The sequence below is a fragment of the Nerophis lumbriciformis genome, linkage group LG27 (assembly GCF_033978685.3).
Source record: "Nerophis lumbriciformis linkage group LG27, RoL_Nlum_v2.1, whole genome shotgun sequence".
NCBI lineage: Eukaryota > Metazoa > Chordata > Actinopteri > Syngnathiformes > Syngnathidae > Nerophis > Nerophis lumbriciformis.
In genome coordinates this window covers 9,945,803-9,965,000 of record NC_084574.2, presented here as the reverse complement: position 1 = coordinate 9,965,000, position 19,198 = coordinate 9,945,803, and the positions used below count along the sequence as shown (strand labels likewise).

Here is a 19,198-nt window from a genome sequence, read left to right as displayed (position 1 = left end):
AAAGTGACGTCATAGTGAAGATTGATGATCGCTAATATTTAGGTGTATTTTTTTAATGCCTGGCTGGCGATGGACTGACACACCCTCCACCATCCACCGCTAGCTCGCCATCCACGTAATGGCCACCCCTGGGTTAGAGTCTATCCTACTTACTTCATTATTTTTTTTAATTGATTGGTATCATATTTTTATATATTGTATGAGGGCTGGGCGATATGGCCTTTTATTAATATCTCGATATTTTTAGGCCATGTCACGATACACGATATATATCTCCATATTTTGCCTTAGCCTTGAATGAACACTTGATGCATATAATCACAGCAGTATGATGATTCTATGTGTCTACATTAAAACATTCTTCTTCATACTGCATTAATATATGCTACTTTTAAACTTTCATGCAGAGAGGGAAAACAAATAAGTCAATTGAGCAAAAGTGTATTTATTAAACAGTTATTAAGCAGTGGCACAAACATTCATGTCATTTCCAAACAGAAAGTGCAAGATTGTCAGAGACATTTTAAAACAAGCTATTAGTGCACTTTTGTGCATGATGTCACTAAGATGACATATCAAAACAACACTAAATTAAAGTGCACTTTTTGTACAGAACGCCACTACAATAGTTTAAAAACATGATGTCACACAAGATATTTCAATAACTGTCAAATAAAAATGAGCGGCATAATAGGAAATCAAATAGTGTATGTCCTTCGCTATGTGGTAGGTTCCTGCGGACGTTATCTCCTTCTGTTGTTGGCTAGTTTTTTCTTACGGTGTTGATGTGGAAATTTTGTTGTTGTGGCACCAAACGGAGATGTTGACATGCGGAGTTTCAAGCACTCTTCATTCTCTAGCGGGTGACTTTTTCAAATGATGCTACACATTAGCAGTGCCGCTACTTTTTGTAGCAACGCTTTTGCCGCATACTTGACATATTACGGCATACTTGCCAACCCTCCCGGATTTCCCGGGAGACTCCCGAAATTCAGCGCCTCTCCCGAAAACCTCCCGGAAGAAATTTTCTCCCCGAATTCAGCCGGAGCTGGAGGCCACGCCCCCTCCAGCTCCATGCGGCCCTGAGTCCAGTGTGCGCACACAAGGAGACAAAGCAGAGAATGAGCCCGTAGTCGAAGAGCGCAGGGGAGACACTTCTCCAGGGCCGATGTATGCTCGGGGCAACACCCTTCACCTTACCCGGCAGTGGGTCTCCACAGCGGACGACTTTAGGGTGAATGATGAGTCCAGCGATTAGTTGCAAATCTTGCTTTATTGATTGCTTGCACACAGCCAACCCAACACAAAACCAACTAGTCCCTCCCCGCACTCACGCTACCGCTGCCTCTCTTCTCTTGCCCACACACTCACTGACGTCACTCACCTCACATGCTGTCACCTATTAAAGGGCCACACACACACATACTCTACTCTCATAACATACAGTTAGTAGAACAACTGTGTTTTCATTACTGTGTATTTGATAGGTGCCATTGCCCCGGAATTGTATTGCATTGTACTTTCAAGTACAACAATGAGTAGATGAGTGTTATGTCTGTGTATATGTGTAAATAAATGAACACTGAAATTCAAGTATAAAATAAATAAATATATATATATAGCTAGAATTCACTGAAAGTCAAGTATTTCATACATACATATATATATATATATATATATATATATATATATATATATATATATATATATGAAATACTCCAGTTGGTGAATTCTAGCTGTAAATATACTCCTCCCCTCTTAACCACGCCCCCTACCCCAGACCACGCCCCCCACCTCCCGAAATCGGAGGTCTCAAGGTTGGCAAGTATGTATTACGGTTGTCTGTTCAACATCTTCCCGCTTGAAGCCAAACCACCGCCAGACGATGGACCCCCTGCTGTTTTTCTTGGGAATTAATTCTTCTTCCTTCATTTGTTACCAGATTCGCACCTTCTCTCTCTCGTATTACCACTAGCACCACAGCTAATGTTACCATGCCGCTACCTGTCTGCTCCGCGAGGGCGTGTGACGTTGCACGCGCGACATTATGTGACGTATGTAAGAAGGTGCGCTTGTTTTACGTCTCTGTGAGAAGGAGAGACAAGAAAGAGTGAGAAAAGCCTGTAGTGTAATGCCCGCAGCTGCGTGAGAACATATACTCGAATATCACGATATAGTCATTTTCTATATCGCACAGAGACAAACCCGCAATATATCCAGTATATTCCATATATCGCCTAGCCCAGGGGTCGGCAACCTTTACCAGTCAAAGAGCCATTTTGACCAGTTTCACAAATTATAGAAGACAATGGGAGCCGCAAAATTCTTTAGAAATTTTAAATGAAATAACACTGCATACAAAGTTTTGTTTTGTTTTGTGCTATGTATTAACCAGGGATCTCAGACACGCTGCCCATACCTTTATGTGGAATTTGAATGCTGGTGGGGCACGCGGGTTTTAAATGAATGGCGTTTGTCGGCTTCATGCGTCCCGTGATGGTACAGCATATAGCACCCACTACAGCTAGCGTGCCTGAACAGCCACACCTTGTATGGGGCTTCCGCTTGCTCACATGGGTGACAGCAAGGCATACTTAGTCAACAACCACACAGGTCACACTGACGTGTCGGTATAAAAAAAAAAACTTTAACACTCTTACTAATAATGCGCCACACTGTGAACCCACACCAAACAAGAATGACAAACAAATTTTGGGAGAACATCTGCACCGTAACACAACATAAACACAACAGGACAAATACCCAGAATCCCATGCAGCCCTAACTCTTCCGGGCTACATTATACACTCCCCCCCCGCTACAAAACCCCGCCCACCTCAACCGACGCACAGAGAGGGGGGGGGGGTGTTGATGTGTGAGGGAGCAGGGTTGGGGTGGGGGCAGGGTTTAAAGTCCCAATGATTGTCACACACACACTAGGTGTGGTGAAATTTGTCCTCTGCATTTGACCCATCCCCTTGATCACCGCCTGGGAGGTGAGGGGAGCAGTGGGCAGCAGCGGTGCTGCGCCCGGGAATCATTTTTGGTGATTTAACCCCCAATCCCAACCCTTGATGCTGAGTGCCAAGCAGGGACGTAATGGGTCACATTTTTATAGTCTTTGGTATGACTCGGCCGGGGTTTGAACTCACAACCTACCGATCTCAGGGCGGACACTCTAACCACTAGGCCACTGAGTAGGTGATAGCAGGGGTGTATAATGTAGCCCGGAAGAGTTAGGGCTGCATGGGATTCTGGGTATTTGTCCTGTTGTGTTTATGTTGTGTTAAGGTGCAGATGTTCTCCCGAAATGTGTTTGTCATTCTTGTTTGGTTTTGGTTCAAAGTGTGGCGCATTATTAGTAAGAGTGTTAAAGTTGTTTTTTATGACTACCGTCAGTGTAACCTGTGTGGCTGTTGACCAAGTATGCCTTGCTGTCACGTACGTGTGCAAGCAGAAGATGTATACTGTATAACAAGTGTTGGGCTGGCACTCTGTTAATACAGATTGTAGAGGGCGCCAAATGTTGTACCATCATGGCACGCCCTTATTATAGCCGTAAGGGTGAAAATCAGTGAATATTAATCCCGGGAGTTTTCTGCGAGAGGCACTGAAATCCGGAAGTCTCACGGGAAAATTGGGGGGTTCAGCAAGTAAGCTGCTGAGCCGCATCAGAGTGATCAAAGAGCCGCATGCGGCTCCGGAGCCGCGGGTTGCCGACCCCTGCCCTAGCCCTACATTGTATCTGCTGATGTAGTCATGTTGTAGGTACTGATAAAAAGGCTGATATACGTCAAAATATCAAATATCGGCCGATAATCGGTCAATATGGAAGTATAGTTTGTGCAAACTTGACACGTGTTCAAGTCTTGCCGGTGTTTGGATGCATTTCACCATGTTGCAGAATATCAAAGGACGAGCTGGGAGACAACAGCGAGATTGATGGGAAAAGGTGAGTGGAGGTTCAGCTGCCGGGTCAAGGCTACGGCTGCCAATCTCCGGCTTAATGCTGCGTAATTAGATTGAGATCTTCAGCGACGACGGGACGCAAAAACCCTGGGAACATTAGATTAATTAAAAATGTATGCATAATTCATAATTAAAAAAGGAATTTATAATTTGAAATGATTAGCGCCCTGGGCTGCATCCTATGACCCCGGCAGGATGCGCAGGGACTGGGCAGACTTAGTTAACTCCCCCCCTCTATCTAGGCTGCCCCCGACTCCAAATAGATGCCCCCTAGGTGCCAGTTGCACTTCACTCCCGGACTGCACAATCAAGCCCGGGCTACTCCCAGAGGAGCCGGGACGACTCCTTCCAATGTCAGTCCAGTGTCAAGTGGCGGACATCTTAGTCAGGCCATCATTCAAGAAGAACGCGGGGAGGACATTAAAAAAAAAAAAGGACCGGATGAGAGGACGTTGAACTTGAATGCATGATGATGGACTTTAATGAATACTGCGCCTTTGATCACCAAGTTCCTCCTTTGTCAGGGAGGGCGGGGGGCTGGGTTTAAAGAAAGAGGGGCTACTTAGAAGGAGTGGGCTCAGATCTTTAGGTGAGGGAGCACCTCCCGGGACCTCTGGACTCCATTTCTTTTGGCCTCCCCGCCAAGTCAGATTGAGTGTGTACACCAGCAGCTCATTCCTTCTGCTTTTACACGGCTGCTTCCCTCATGCATTCCCCCAAGGCCAGTGAAGGAGGTTGAGTGGGTTGGTGGTGGGGGGTGAAAAAGATATAAAAAAGAGACAGATGAAGTGACATCTGAGGGAGAGACGGCAAAGCGGGAGTTGCATCCAGTTCCCCGGGCATGACGAGCCAGTGAACTCATCCTGACCCCTGACATAATAAGCGTAGACTTTTTTTGGTTTTGTTTTGTTTCCCCATTGAGCGTCGCAGTGACACGCTTTGATTTGTATCCTGGCATGCTGACACAACTATCCAGTATGATCCACATTTGGATTCAAAGATGAAAGCCATTGGGGCACTTTGAAATAGACCACCGCCCCCTATTTCCCTGCACCCAGTAGACCGCAGTTAATCATGACACTGGGCATGACCCCCCGTCCCATGATGCACGGGCATAGCTTGACCTTGACTGGGAGTGAGTTTGTGTTCATCTTTCTTAGAATTGTTGCCTCAGCATGGTTCGAAAAATAGTGACAGAGAATAGAACAAGGATGGACAATTCAACCCTTAACTCAACAATGAGTAGATGAGTGTTATGTGTGTGTGTATATGTGTAAATAAATGAACACTGAAATTCAAGTATTTATTTTTTATATATATATATATATATATATATATATATATATATATATATATATATATATATATATATATAATATATAATAAAATATATATATATATATATATATATATATATATATATATATATATATATATATATATATATATGAAATACTTGACTTGGTGAATTCTAGCTGTAAATATACCCCTCCCCTTTTAGCCACGCCTCCTCTTTTTTAGCCTCTTCCTCACCCATTGGCATGAGCTAGGGGCGTAATGGTACATGTATTTGTATTGGACCATTTTGGTACGGGGGTTTCGGTTCGGTTCGGAGGTGTACTGAACGAGTTTCCACACGGACATATTAAGTAGCGTAACGCACGTTGTGTAAACAATGCACACCGAGGCACAACACACGGCATGCTAGCAGCTAACGGGCTACGATAGACCATACTTGCCAACCTTGAGACCTCCGATTTCGGGAGGGGGGTGGGGGTGGCGTGGTCGGGGTGGGACAGGGGCGTGGTTGGGGGCGTGGCTAAAAGGGGAGGGGTATATTTACAGCTAGAATTCACCAAGTCAAGTATTTCATATATATATATATATATATATAAATATATATATTTTATTATATATATATATTTATATATATATATATATATATATATATATATATAAAAAATAAATACTTGAATTTCAGTGTTCATTTATTTACACATATACACACACATAACACTCATCTACTCATTGTTGAGTTAAGGGTTGAATTGTCCATCCTTGTTCTATTCTCTGTCACTATTTTTCGAACCATGCTGAACACCCTCTCTGATGCATTGGTGTGTGGCACGCACAAAAGTGCTTTCATCAAATGCACTAGATGACAGTATTGTCCTGTTTAAGAGTGTCACAACATTGCTGTTTACGGCAGACGAACTGCTTTACGGTATACAAAAAAAGTGACTGCTGTTGTTGTGTGTTGTTACCGCGCTGGGAGGACGTTAATGAAACTGCCTAACAATAAACCCACATAAGAAACCAAGAACTCGCCCTCCATCATTCTACAGTTATAACGTCATTGGGCAGGTACGCTTTTTTATATTGTGGAGGACCTGAGTCCGCTTGAATTTCAGGAGATTTTCGGGAGAAAATTTGTCCCGGGAGGTTTTCGGGAGAGGCGCTGAATTTCGGGAGTCTCCCGGAAAATCCGGGAGGGTTGGCAAGTATGCGATAGACTGACCATACGTCCTCTTTTCACCGGACATGTCCTCTTTTGCGGAGCTGTCCGGGTGGAGTTTCTTGAATGCCTCAAATGTCCGGCATTTTGAGTTAGGGTTGCGTGTATTTTCAATGTACGTTCAGGGTTAAGAAGGGGTTAAAAACAAAACAAATTGTGCGTGCAGCAGCATTGGTGAGGGAGGGGCAGAGACAGAGAGAGAGAGAGAGTTATGATAAACGCGCATGCGTCGCCAGGCTCTGCTTTTTATCCATAGATTTATCACATTTAATGTTTTAAAGGCCCACGGCACATTCTAAAAGTACTATTAAAATAAAGAAAACAAAAGTGAAATAAAAAAGCTTAAAAGGTTAAATGTAATGTAGAAAAAGTTGCAATGTTGACTAATAAAACAAAGCTCTTTTTCTTTTTCTTTCAAACTGTCATTGCTCAAAACATAATATTGAATCAAAATCAATGTTATTATTAATTATTGACCTATCCAAGGTTCCCATTACTTCACATCAAATATTCCACTGAGAAAAATATTTTTGGTGGAAGATTTTGCAAATTTGTTAATTAAATAACCCCAAAATGTATATTTTGTTGTTTTCTTACTGTACCGAAAATGAACCGAACCGTGACCTCTAAACCGAGGTACGTACCGAACCGAAATTTTTGTGTACCGTTACACCCCTAGCATGAGCAGCTTCGGGGTCTACATGGGAAACTAAAAGGTCCAACACAGCACATTCTGAACGCAGTTTAAGAGCCGATTTGTTATTACCGTATTTTACGGACTGTAGGGCGCACCGGATTATAAGGCGCATTAAAGGGGTCATATTATGATTTTTTTCTAAATGTAAAAGACTTCCTTGTGGTCTACGTCAGTGTTTTTCAACCTTTTTTAAGCCAAGGCACATTTTTTGCGTTGAAAAAATGCAGAGGCACACCACCAGCAGAAATCACTAAAAAACGAAACTCAGTTGACAGTAAAAAGTCATCGTCGCAATTTTTGGATATGACTTTAAACCATAACCAAGAATGCATGACTATAGCCCTTGTCTTAAAGTAGGTGTACTGTCACCACCTGTCACATCACACCCTGACTTATTTGGAATTTTTTGCTGTTTTCCTGTGTGTAGTGTTTTAGTTCCTGTCTTGCGCTCCTATTTTTTGGGGGTATTTTCCTGTAGCAGTCTCATGTCTTCATTTCAGCGATATTTCCCGCATCTACTTTGTTGTTTTAGCAGTCAAGAATATTTCAGTTGTTTTTATCCTTCTTTGTGGGAACATTGTTGATTGTCATGTCATGTTCGGATGTACATTGTGGGCGCCGTCTTTGCTCCACAGTAAGTCTTTGCTGTCGTCCAGCATTCTGTTTTTGTTGACTTTGTAGCCAGTTCAGCTTTAGTTTCGTTCTGCATAGCCTTCCCTAAGCTTCAATGCCTTTTCTTAGGGGCACTCACACTGACTGTTTGCAGTGTAACAGTTAACACGTGTCATGTCACTCTGGGATAAACAGTTGCAAAACTAGCTCAAAAAGTTAGCATGCTAATTTTAGCATGCTAACTACACATCCCAAGTTATATGACTGTAAGGTGTATGTATGGCTGTCCAATTAGAGAAAAAAACATAAAGTTAGCATGTTAATGTTAATATGCTAGCATGCTAAAATTAGCATTCTACTGTGTATTAAAATAATGAAAAATAGTCCGTCCTTGGTGACATTGTACCTGAAATGTCTGATTACGGCATCTGGAGTTTCTCACTATGTTGTTTATTTTGTACCTGAGCGGCTCTCCATTTCCAGCTCCGCACGAGCAGACACAGGAAGTCCTTCCGAGGGCGACCTCTTGTCCGTACATCTCCTCTGCAGATATCAGTATCGCTGTCCGCCGTCTCGCGCGCTGTCGGCTCGTGTTGGGGCTCCTCCGGTATAAAACAGCAGCCAATTGTCAGAGGGAGAGCAGGCCGGCGTGACAGAGGTGGAAAGCTAATGAAGTTATTTGACGGCAGCCCTGGCCACGGAGCGAGAGGTGAGGCTCAGTGGACAAGCGCCTGGCAGCTAGACGGATGAGGCGCCAGATAAAAGCAGGAGGTGTGTGTGTGTGTGTGTGTGTGTGTGTGTGTGTGTGTGTGTGTGTGTGTGTGTGTGTGTGTGTGTGTGTGTGTGTGTGTGTGTGTGTGTGTGTGTGTGTGTGTGTGTGTGTGTGTGTTCTTGTATTCCTACCCTTCTTGAGACACCAACAAGGAAAAGGTGTGAACAAGTGATGACATAAATCATGGTCCCAATAACATTGCATCTAATAGAGAATGTCTCATTAGCACCCCTGCTGGTGACATCTATCAAAATGAGGGTGGTCCCAAAAAGGAGGGATTTTTCAAATTGACTGTGTGTCGCTTTTAAAAGTGCTCCCCCCTCTGGTCAACATATGAAATAACAAGTGTGAGTAAGAAATTGAAATGCGCCCCCTTTGGCCCAATTTTTTTTTTTTTTTTTTTTTTAATAAATATGTATATAGAGACATACTGTAATAATTTGAAGTAAATAATGAAGATTAAAAACCAATTACAAACAACAAATTAAAAAAAAAAGTAAATGAACTAAAAGCAGTCTTTTTCTCACATTGTCGACTTTTTTCTTATAAAATTGGGAACAATTTCTCATATTCTTTCTGCTATTGCAATATTTTCTCGTAAAATTATGACTTTTTTAATGTAAAATTATGACTTTTTAATGCAAAATAGTGAGATTTGTCATAAAAATTTCAGACTTCTATATGGTTGTTCTTGTAAAATAGTGACATTTTCTGAGTGAAATTATGACTTTTGTCATAATTTTGCCAAGTAAAATTCCGATTATTATTATTATAATATAGCAAAAATGTTAGTTTTCTTGTAAAATTTTGGCTTGCGTTGAGTAAAATTATGACTTTATTTTAATACTAAAGGTAGGCATTTTTCGGAGGTCTCAAGAAGGTGACAAATACAAAAAAGTTTGTGTGTGTGTGCGCGCGTGTGTGTGTTCTTGTATTTCTACCCTTCTTGGGACATGAAGAAGGAAAAGTATCTTCCATATGAGGAGGTGTGAACAAGTGATGACATAAATCATGGTCCCAATAACATTGCATCTAATAGAGAATGTCTCATTTGCACCCCTGCTGGTGACATCTATCAAAATGAGGGTGGTCCCAAAAAGGAGGGATTTTTAAAATTGACTGTGTGTCGCTTTTAAAAGTGCTCCCCCTCTGGTCAACATATGAAATAAGAGTGTGTAAAAATGTGAAGTGATCCCCCTCTGGTCAACATATGTAATAACAAGTGTGTGTAAGAAATTGAAATGCACCCCCTTTGGCCAAAATTTATTAAAAAAAGATAAAATAAATATGTTTATAGAGACATACTGTAATAACTAAGTAAATAATGAAGATTAAAAACCAATTACAGACAAAAAATAAAAAATGTACGAAGAGGCTTACCTTTTTTATATTTGCATAGTATGTATTAGGATTATTTCGATACTTATTGGTACTTTTCTAAATAAGTCAGACCACAAAAAATTGCATTATTGGCTTTATTTGAACAAAAAAATATTAAAGTACATTAAACATATGTTTCTTATTGTCATTTTGTGCTTAAATAAAATAGTGAACATACTAGACAACTTTTCTTTTAGTAGTAAGTAAACAAACAAAGGCTCCTAATTAGTCTGCTGACGTATGCAGTAACATATTGTGTCATTTATACACCTATTTTGTCTACATTTTGAGGGACAAACTGTAAAAATGTGTTATTAATCCACTTATTTATTTACTGTTAATATCTGCTCATTTTCTGTTTCAACATGTTCTATCTACACTTCTGTTAAAATGTACTAATCACTTATTCTTCTCTTGTATGACATTAGTTTTGGATGATATCACAAATTTAGGTATCGATGCAATACCAAGTAGTTACAGGTCACAATTTAAGTCCTCATGTGTCCAGGGACGTACTTCCGGAGTTTATAAACATAATGTGAATTTTTTTAAAAGGAAAAAAGATTGTGTGACGATAAACAATATCGATACGCTCCTGTACTTGGTATCATTACAGTGGATGCCAGGTGTAGATCCACCCATGGCGTTTGTTTACATTGTGACGCCGGTGAGTTACGGTGTGTAGTGAAGCATGTTTAGCTATTCCTCGTCCTGCAGTGATGATGATACTTGTAAGAAGCAGACTTTATTTGTCACCATGGAGGCGAGGATTAGTGATTTAGAAGTAGCTAAAACACTGCTTACTGCGGATGGACGTTCGTCGCACCTCTTCCTGAGTGCGTTTCACCTTTATCTGTAGTTTTTAGGTCAAAATGCGTCCATTCTCCTTTTTTTGTCTACACACTGTGTTGGCCTGTAAGTACTCTGTGTGTGTGCGCTGCCGAACATGCTCCTCTGCTCGTAAAACCAGCAATGTCATGACGTCGTGCCTGGGAACCGGTACTTTTCAAACAGAGTGTAGTACTGTTTTTGATTCATTAGTACCGCGACACTATACCAGTACCGGTATACCGTACAACCCTAGTACGTACCGTATTTTTCGGAGTATAAGTCGCACCTGCCGAAAATGCATAATAAAGAAGGAAAAAACATATATAAGTCGCACTGGAGTATAAGTCGCATTTTTGGGGGAAATGTATTTGATAAAAGCCAACACCAAGAATAGACATTTGAAAGGCAATTTAAAATAAATAAAGAATAGTGAACAACAGGCTGAATAAGTGTACGTTATATGAGTCATAAATAACCAACTGGTATGTTAACGTAACATATTATGGTAAGAGTCATTCAAATAACTATAACATATAGAACATGCTATACATTTACCAAACAATCTGTCACTCCTAATCGCTAAATCCCATGAAATCTTATACGTCTAGTCTCTTACGTGAATGAGATAAATAATATTATATGATATTTTACGGCAGGGGTGCTCACACTTTTTCTGCAGGCGAGCTACTTTTCAATTGATCAAGTCGTGGGGATCTACCTCATTCATATATATAATTTATATTTACTTATTAATGAAATATATGTTTTTGTTAACAAGTTAAAGGTGTTTAATGATAATGCAAGCATGTTTAACACATATAGTTAATATTGTTAAAAAATTAAAGGTGTTTAATGATAATACAAGTATGTTTAATACATATAGTTAATATTGTTAACAAGTTAAAGGTGTTTAAAGATAATGCAAGCATGTTTAACACATATAGTTAATATTGTTAACAAGTTAAAGGTGGTTAAAAATAATACAAGCATGTTTAACACAAATAGTTAATATTGTTAACCACTTAAAGGTGGTTAAAGATAAAACAAGCATGTTTAACACATATAGTTAATATTGTTAACAACTTAAAGGTGGTTAAAGATAATACAAGCATGTTTAACACATATAGAATCCTTTCTTTCATGAAGACAAGAATATAAGTTGGTGTATTACCTAATTGTGATGACTTGCATTGATTGGAATCAGACAGTGGTGATGATAACGTCCGCATTTTCGAATGGAGGACAAAAAAAGTCCTCCTTTCTGTCCAATACCACATGAAAGTGGTTGGTTTTTGGCATCTTATTTGTCCAGCTTCCGTACTCCTTTGCATACACTTTACAAGAAATACATTGTCGGCAAACTCCGTAGCTTGCTAGCTTGTGCACGCCAGCTTTCTGAGACTCTTATTTTGGTAGCGCAGGCAGGATGAAGCAGAGCTTTTATTGTGCAACTGTGCAGTCGGTCTTTGGAGTTTTGACGACAGGTACGGTGCCAGAGTCTGTTGAAATAAAGTGTTTCTCGCCTTCCAGTCGGTAATTTTAATGAGCTGGCAGCAGCCAGCGTCATCTCAGAAGACCCTCGGGTGCCGTGAATGTCAATCAAGTGACGAAAGTGACGTCATAGTGAAGATTTATGATCGCTCATTTTTAGGACTATTTTTTTAATGCCTGGCTGGTGATCGACTGACACACCCTCCGAGATCGACCGGTAGATCGCGATCGACGTAATGAGCACCCCTGTTTTACGGTAATGTGTTAATAATTTCACAAATAAGTCGCTCCTGAGTATAAGTCGCACCCCCGGCCAAACTATGAAAAAAACTGCGACTTATAGTCCGAAAAATACGGTATATATTATTAATGTTGTAAATACAAGTCCTTATATATCTAGAAAGGGTGGTCCTAAAGAGGTAGGCATTTTTCGGAGGTCTCAAGAAGGTAAGAAATACAAGAATGTGTGCGCAGGCAAGAGAACAGCAATGTATGTAGCGTTGGTGGCAGGTGGCAGAAGACTGCGATAACACCCGGACAAACGGATAGCGTCGTCAAACCACCGCGAGCTGGAAGTGGCTCACGCAGATGAGATGGCCAGTCACCCAGAGACAACCCCCCACCACCACCACCACCCCCGTCTGCTTCTCGGCTCTGTGCTTGCTCCTCGCAAGATGATGTGCGAGAAAGTGGACACTCGTCTCCATGCTGTGTTTGTGAAATTCTGACAGACAAAAGACTGGAGTGCGAGTGTTTGGCTTAACAGGCAGAATTGGCACTTCTGTTGCTTTGTGCTTTTGTTCTTTTTTTGTGATGGACGGAGAATAAGAACCATTGCAAGTAACATTAGCAAGGTAAATAGCAAAATGGGTCATAAATCGGATTGGGTACCGAATCTGACACCGGCCGTATCCTGGCACCAATTCACGTATAATCCAACGGTGCCATATTTTGCTACCTGGGTTGTGCGTGATGTCATTGCTGGCTCAGCTGGCTCTAAGCACATTTCAGTGTTCAATGCCAACAAAGAAATTGACTTAAAGGGGAACATTATCACCAGACCTATGTAAGCGTCAATATATACCTTGATGTTGCAGAAAAAAGACCTTTTTTTTTTTTAACCGATTCCCGAACTCTAAATGGGTGAATTTTGGCGAATTAAACGCCTTTCTATTATTCGCTCTCGGGAAGCAATCCGCCATTTTCTCAAACACCGAGTCAAATCAGCTCTGTTATTTTCCGTTTTTTCGACTGTTTTCCGTACCTTGGAGACATCATGCCTCGTCGGTGTGTTGTCGGAGGGTGTAACAACACGAACAGGGACGGATTCAAGTTGCACCAGTGGCCCAAAGATGCCAAAGTGGCAAGAAATTGGACGTTTGTTCCGCACACTTTACCGACGAAAGCTATGCTACGACAGAGATGGCAAGAATGTGTGGATATCCTGCGACACTCAAAGCAGATGCATTTCCAACGATAAAGTCAAAGAAATCTGCCGCCAGACCCCCATTGAATCTGCCGGAGTGTGTGAGCAATTCAGGGACAAAGGTCCTCGGTAGCACGGCAAGCAATGGCGGCAGTTTGTTTCCGCAGACGAGCGAGCTAAACCCCCTGGATGTCTTGGCTCACACCGTCCCTTATGCCACCGAAGATGATCAAGAGAAGAATATCGACCCTAGCTTCCCTGGCCTGCTGACATTAGGGTATGTCTACAGAATATATTAATTGATGAAAACTGGGCTGTCTGCATTCTCAAAGTGCATGTTGTTGCCAAATGTATTTCATATGCTGTAAACCTAGTTCATAGTTGTTAGTTTCCTTTAATGCCAAACAAACACATATCAATTGTTGGTTAGAAGGCGATCGCCGAATTCGTCCTCGCTTTGTCCCGTGTCGCTGGCTGTCGTGTCGTTTCCGTCGGTTTCGCTTGCATACGGTTCAAACCGATATGGCTCAATAGCTTCAGTTTCTTCTTCAATTTCGTTTTCGCTACCTGCCTCCACACTACAACCATCCGTTTCAATACATGCGTAATCTGTTGAATCGCTTAAGCCGCTGAAATCCGATTTTGAATCCGAGCTAATGTCGCTATATCTTGCTGTTCTTTCCGCCATGTTTGTTTGTATTGGCATCACTATGTGACGTCACAGGAAAATGGACGGGTGTTTATAACGATGGTTAAAATCAGGCACTTTGAAGCTTTTTTTAGGGATATTGCGTGATGGGTAAAATTTTGAAAAAAACTTCGAAAAATATACCGGTAATAAGCCACTGGGAACTGATTTTTAATGGTTTTAACCATTCTGAAATTGTGATAATGTTCGCCTTTAAGAAGATTTTAATAGTACACAGATTTTCCTCCATGCGGCCCTGAGCTAAAATGAGTTTGACACCAGTAAGTTGATAAATGTATTGTTCTTCTGGGTAAGTGATAGGTGTGGAACGGTTCACAGAATCCACGATTTGGATCTGGTCCTGGTTTTGTGCCACCGTTCTCTGTTGGGTTCAATGTAAATTGTTGTTGTTTTAACACCCCAGAATATATTTCCTAATAATCCACCATTACAGTGTCAGGTCAACGATTGGTCTTTTTTTCATCAATTGTTCCATCCCTAGTAAGTGAAAGCATGGCCAACATAGCCTGGGTTTATATTAGGATGGGCTAATATGTCCTCGAGCTGCTCATTTATTTCCATGTGTGTTTGTAAAGTAGGGACCAAAAGTCCTGTCCCCGTCTGATCCAACATGGTCTGACACGCTTCTAATTAGAGGACGTCCTTCCAGGTGCTGACCAGGTTATACTTAGCCTGCTCGCTGACATCTGACGACGTGACATTTCCAGCTGGTGTGGGGTGTGACCCTGCAACCACTGCCCGTAAACTTTAAGGGCAATATACCAACCCCACAACCCTGCGCCTTCCTTTGCACTTCTCCCCGTTGAACTACACCCCCGGCCTGCCTGCCATGGTGTGGCACTGTGGCATCAAAGGATGCTGCATAGCTGGTCAAAACACTAAGCCCTCTACCCCTTCTACCATTAATCAGCCGGAGTCAGCACAGATGGATGATGTGGGCAGGAAGCGGGTGGCCTATGGTGGTTAGAGATGTCAGGTGGTGGGGGGGTTACACTAAACTGGGCCACTGTTTGGGTACTGAAACAAGACTTGACATACCGTAGTCACTGTTCCTCTCCAGTGGAAGTAAAAGTTCAACCGTGCAGTTGACTTTTATGAAGTTGATTCTCCATAATCTGAGATCTTGAGTGATGATTCAAAAGCAAGTTTCCCCCCCAAAGATTTTGGTCAAACTTTGAATCGTTCTACTTTTGAGGTTCCTCAAACCCTCAACTCTGTTGTCTGTCTAAAAATCTTTAAGCCAGTGAGTGTAATGAGACGTGACAAAGAGATACAAAGACGAGTTGTTCTTTTTTTGGCGGCTATCGGAGGTTGCTCCGTGGCTAATTATTAATTATTCATCTAAGGCAGATTAGACGTGGCCCAGTTTCTCTTGAAGATGTCTGTAAAGCGGCATGTGACAGCCACACTCCGCCAACCAACCGAGCGAGGCTGCACCCTACAGAGATGCCAGATAAGGATGACAAGGCTCTGATTCGTATCGCAACTTTTGCATCCGATGAGGATTTGCACAACAGCAAGGATTCTACATTTTTAAGGGGCAGCAAAAGTTGAGACCGAAGTCAACAAAAAAGCATGACAGAGAATTGTGGATTAGTTTCAAGATGCGCTTCCCTACACCTGGTCCACGGACCGTTGGTGGTTTCCAAGAAAAGGCCAGGTAGTAGGTGGGGTGTTTGCTGATACTTGATGATAGCATATACTTTGCTAAGTTAGTTTGTAATCTTCCTATCAATGCATTGTTAATAGCAAAAGAAAAAATAACAAAGATGCAATTAACTTTGCCTTTTGAGTACCACCGTTCTGTTGCCATCATTACGGTTTCTACTTCTAGGACAGTGGTTCTTAACCTTGTTGGAGGTACCGAACCCCACCAGTTTCATATGCGCATTTACCGAACCCTTCTTTAGTTAAAAATATTCTTTTTTTTTTCAAATTCAGGACAAAGTTAGATGTTTTTTTACTGGTGCACAAAATGAACCGTGCATGAACATCACCTTGTTCAAAGAACAAAACCAACACAGAACATGAACTCCCAACAAATTACACACCTGCAAATCAGTCTGACTTCTGCGGTTGCCGTATCGGTAATACGCCGATAGGGAGAAGTTTTTATTTACACGATGAGTCGGATGTGTCTTGACCTCCGCGGCGGAGGCTCCGCCGAACCCCTGAGGCCAACTAACCGAACCCCTTAGGGTTCGATCGAACCTAGGTTAAGAACCACTGTTCTAGGACTACCAACACTGACAACATGGTAGCCGTGTACAATACAGGCCAAAAGTTTGGACACACCTTCTCCTCATTTGATGCGTTTTCTTTATTTTCATGACTATTTACATTGTAGATTGTCACATCAAAACTATGAATGAACACATGTGGAGTTATGTACTTAACAAAAAAAAGGTGAAATAACTGAAAACATGTTTTGTATTCTAGTTTCTTCAAAATAGCCACCCTTTGCTCTGATTACTTTTTCGCACACCCTTGGCAATGCTAAAGAGCCGCATTGTACTAGCCTATTTGAATATACGTGGTAATTTTTACCCCAAAATCGAGTATTCAGAGAAAAAACTTTTTTTTTGGGGGCCAAAATTGTGTAGCCCTAAACCGCCCTGAATAACTGCGGGTCTTTTTACATGTCAACATTCTAGCAAGACCTTCCAGTTTTCCCTTTGTTCCCATCAGGCATCTTATTCTACCTTTCAATCTCTTTCATTTCCGACTATAGCGGCCAACCAGAGGGAAGCACTTAAGTCTCCGTTCCACTTGAAAGAAGAACCCAAAATGGAGGAAGCGTTGAGTCCCAGACCGGCCTCCCAGTGTCATATCCAGTCCGGCTTCCTTGGGACCTTCTGCCAGGACGGGCTCGCTGGTGTCCCAGCAGCCTCTGAGCGCCCGAGGTCGCTCAAACCCAGCGACGGAAGTCCCTCAGCTAAGAAGAGCTTGCTGAGCCAGGATATCAATGTTAAAGTGGCTTCTGAGTTGCTGATGAAGCTTTCAGGTAAGATTAAATCTATAATCTATACATGTCTTTTTTTCCCAGTCGATTGATTGTATGTTACAGGAGAATGTTGCGGTGAGACAAATCTCCCAGTTTATTTATATCAATAAATGGCTGTGCTTTGCAAGGTTAAACATATCAGTAATATTCTTTGACTTTCATGATCCAAAATTCTGAGAAAACGGTCCGTTTGTGTAATTCTGCTAATCAGAATGAACAAAACCTTGAGTGAACGAACAAAAGGACGGTTACTTGTATAGAGAGAATTCTTAGAGACGGTTCCAGGTCGCGGTATTGGTATATGCTTTGCTATTTTGTGGTTTCATCAACCAATTGCAACTCAGACTTTAGCTGAGTGGCCTTGTGGTTAGAGTGTCTGCCCTGAGATCGGGAGGTTGTGAGTTCAAACCCCGGCCGAGTCATACCATAGACTGCAAAAAATGGGACCTGCTTGGCACTCTGCATCAAAGGTTGGAATTGGGGGTTTAATCACCAAATGATTCCCTGCTCACTGCTCCCCTCACCTCCCAGGGGGTGATCATGGGGATGGGTCAAATGCAGAGGACAAATTTCACCACACCGAGTGTGTGTGTGACAATCATTGGAACTTTAACTTTAAGCAGGATGTCCACTTTTAGAGGCTTGTATGGTTTTCTTTTGTGGTAGCACCAGGGTCTTCTCTAAGGTCCGTGGAAGCACGTTACTGTGAAGAGGTAGTTATTCTAAGCCTGTTTGAGATGGAGCTAGTAGATCCTTCTTCACCTTGTATTGCTTTCTAATTTGTAAAATACCATAAGTACTAGGTGGCTTTCAATGCATCTAAATGTATTCATGTATTGCACCCATAAAGCCCTCTAAAAACATCCAAAACCTGGCAATATTGTTATTATAAAGCGCTAACGTTAAGGGACTATTTTTAGCCGTGATCAGAGCACTAACTACCTTAAAATAGTGTGAGAGTCCAGTCCATAGTGGATCTAACATAATAGTGTGAGAGTCCAGTCCATAGTGGATCTAACATAATAGTGTGAGAGTCCAGTCCATAGTGGATCTAACATAATAGTGTGAGAGTCCAGTCCATAGTGGATCTAACATAATAGTGAGAGTCCAGTCCAGAGTGGATCTAACATAATAGTGTGAGAGTCTAGTCCATAGTGGATCTAACATAATAGTGTGGGAGTCTAGTCCATAGTGGATCTAACATAATAGTGAGAGTCCAGTCCATAGTGGATCTAACATAATAGTGAGAGTCCAGTCCATAGTGGATCTAACATAATAGTGTGAGAGTCCAGTCCATAGTGGATCTAACATAATAGTGTGAGAGTCCAGTCCATAGTGGATCTAACATAATAGTGTGAGAGTCCAGTCCATAGTGGATCTAACATAATAGTGAGAGTCCAGTCCATAGTGGATCTAACATAATAGTGAGAGTCCAGTCCATAGTGGATCTAACATAATTGTGTGAGAGTCCAGTCCATAGTGGATCTAACATAATAGTGTGAGAGTCCAGTCCATAGTGGATCTAACATAATAGTGTGAGAGTCCAGTCCATAGTGGATCTAACATAATAGTGAGAGGCCAGTCCAGAGTGGATCTAACATAATAGTGTGAGAGTCTAGTCCATAGTGGATCTAACATAATAGTGTGGGAGTCTAGTCCATAGTGGATCTAACATAATAGTGAGAGTCCAGTCCATAGTGGATCTAACATAATAGTGAGAGTCCAGTCCATAGTGGATCTAACATAATAGTGCGAGAGTCCAGTCCATAGTGGATCTAACATAATAGTGTGA

The 19,198-nt window shown here is 41.7% G+C and overlaps 1 protein-coding gene across 3 annotated transcripts in view; it reads left to right on the top strand.

Annotated features, from left to right (window-relative positions):
• znf827 (zinc finger protein 827) overlaps positions 1-19,198 on the top strand; it is a 245,090-nt gene that overhangs the window by 137,092 nt on the left and 88,800 nt on the right. For all 3 annotated transcript variants that reach the window (XM_061922893.2, XM_061922892.2, XM_061922894.2), the window contains exon 5: positions 17,134-17,406. In XM_061922893.2, the coding sequence (XP_061778877.1) occupies positions 17,134-17,406 (273 nt within the window). The remainder of the gene's footprint in view (positions 1-17,133; positions 17,407-19,198) is intronic.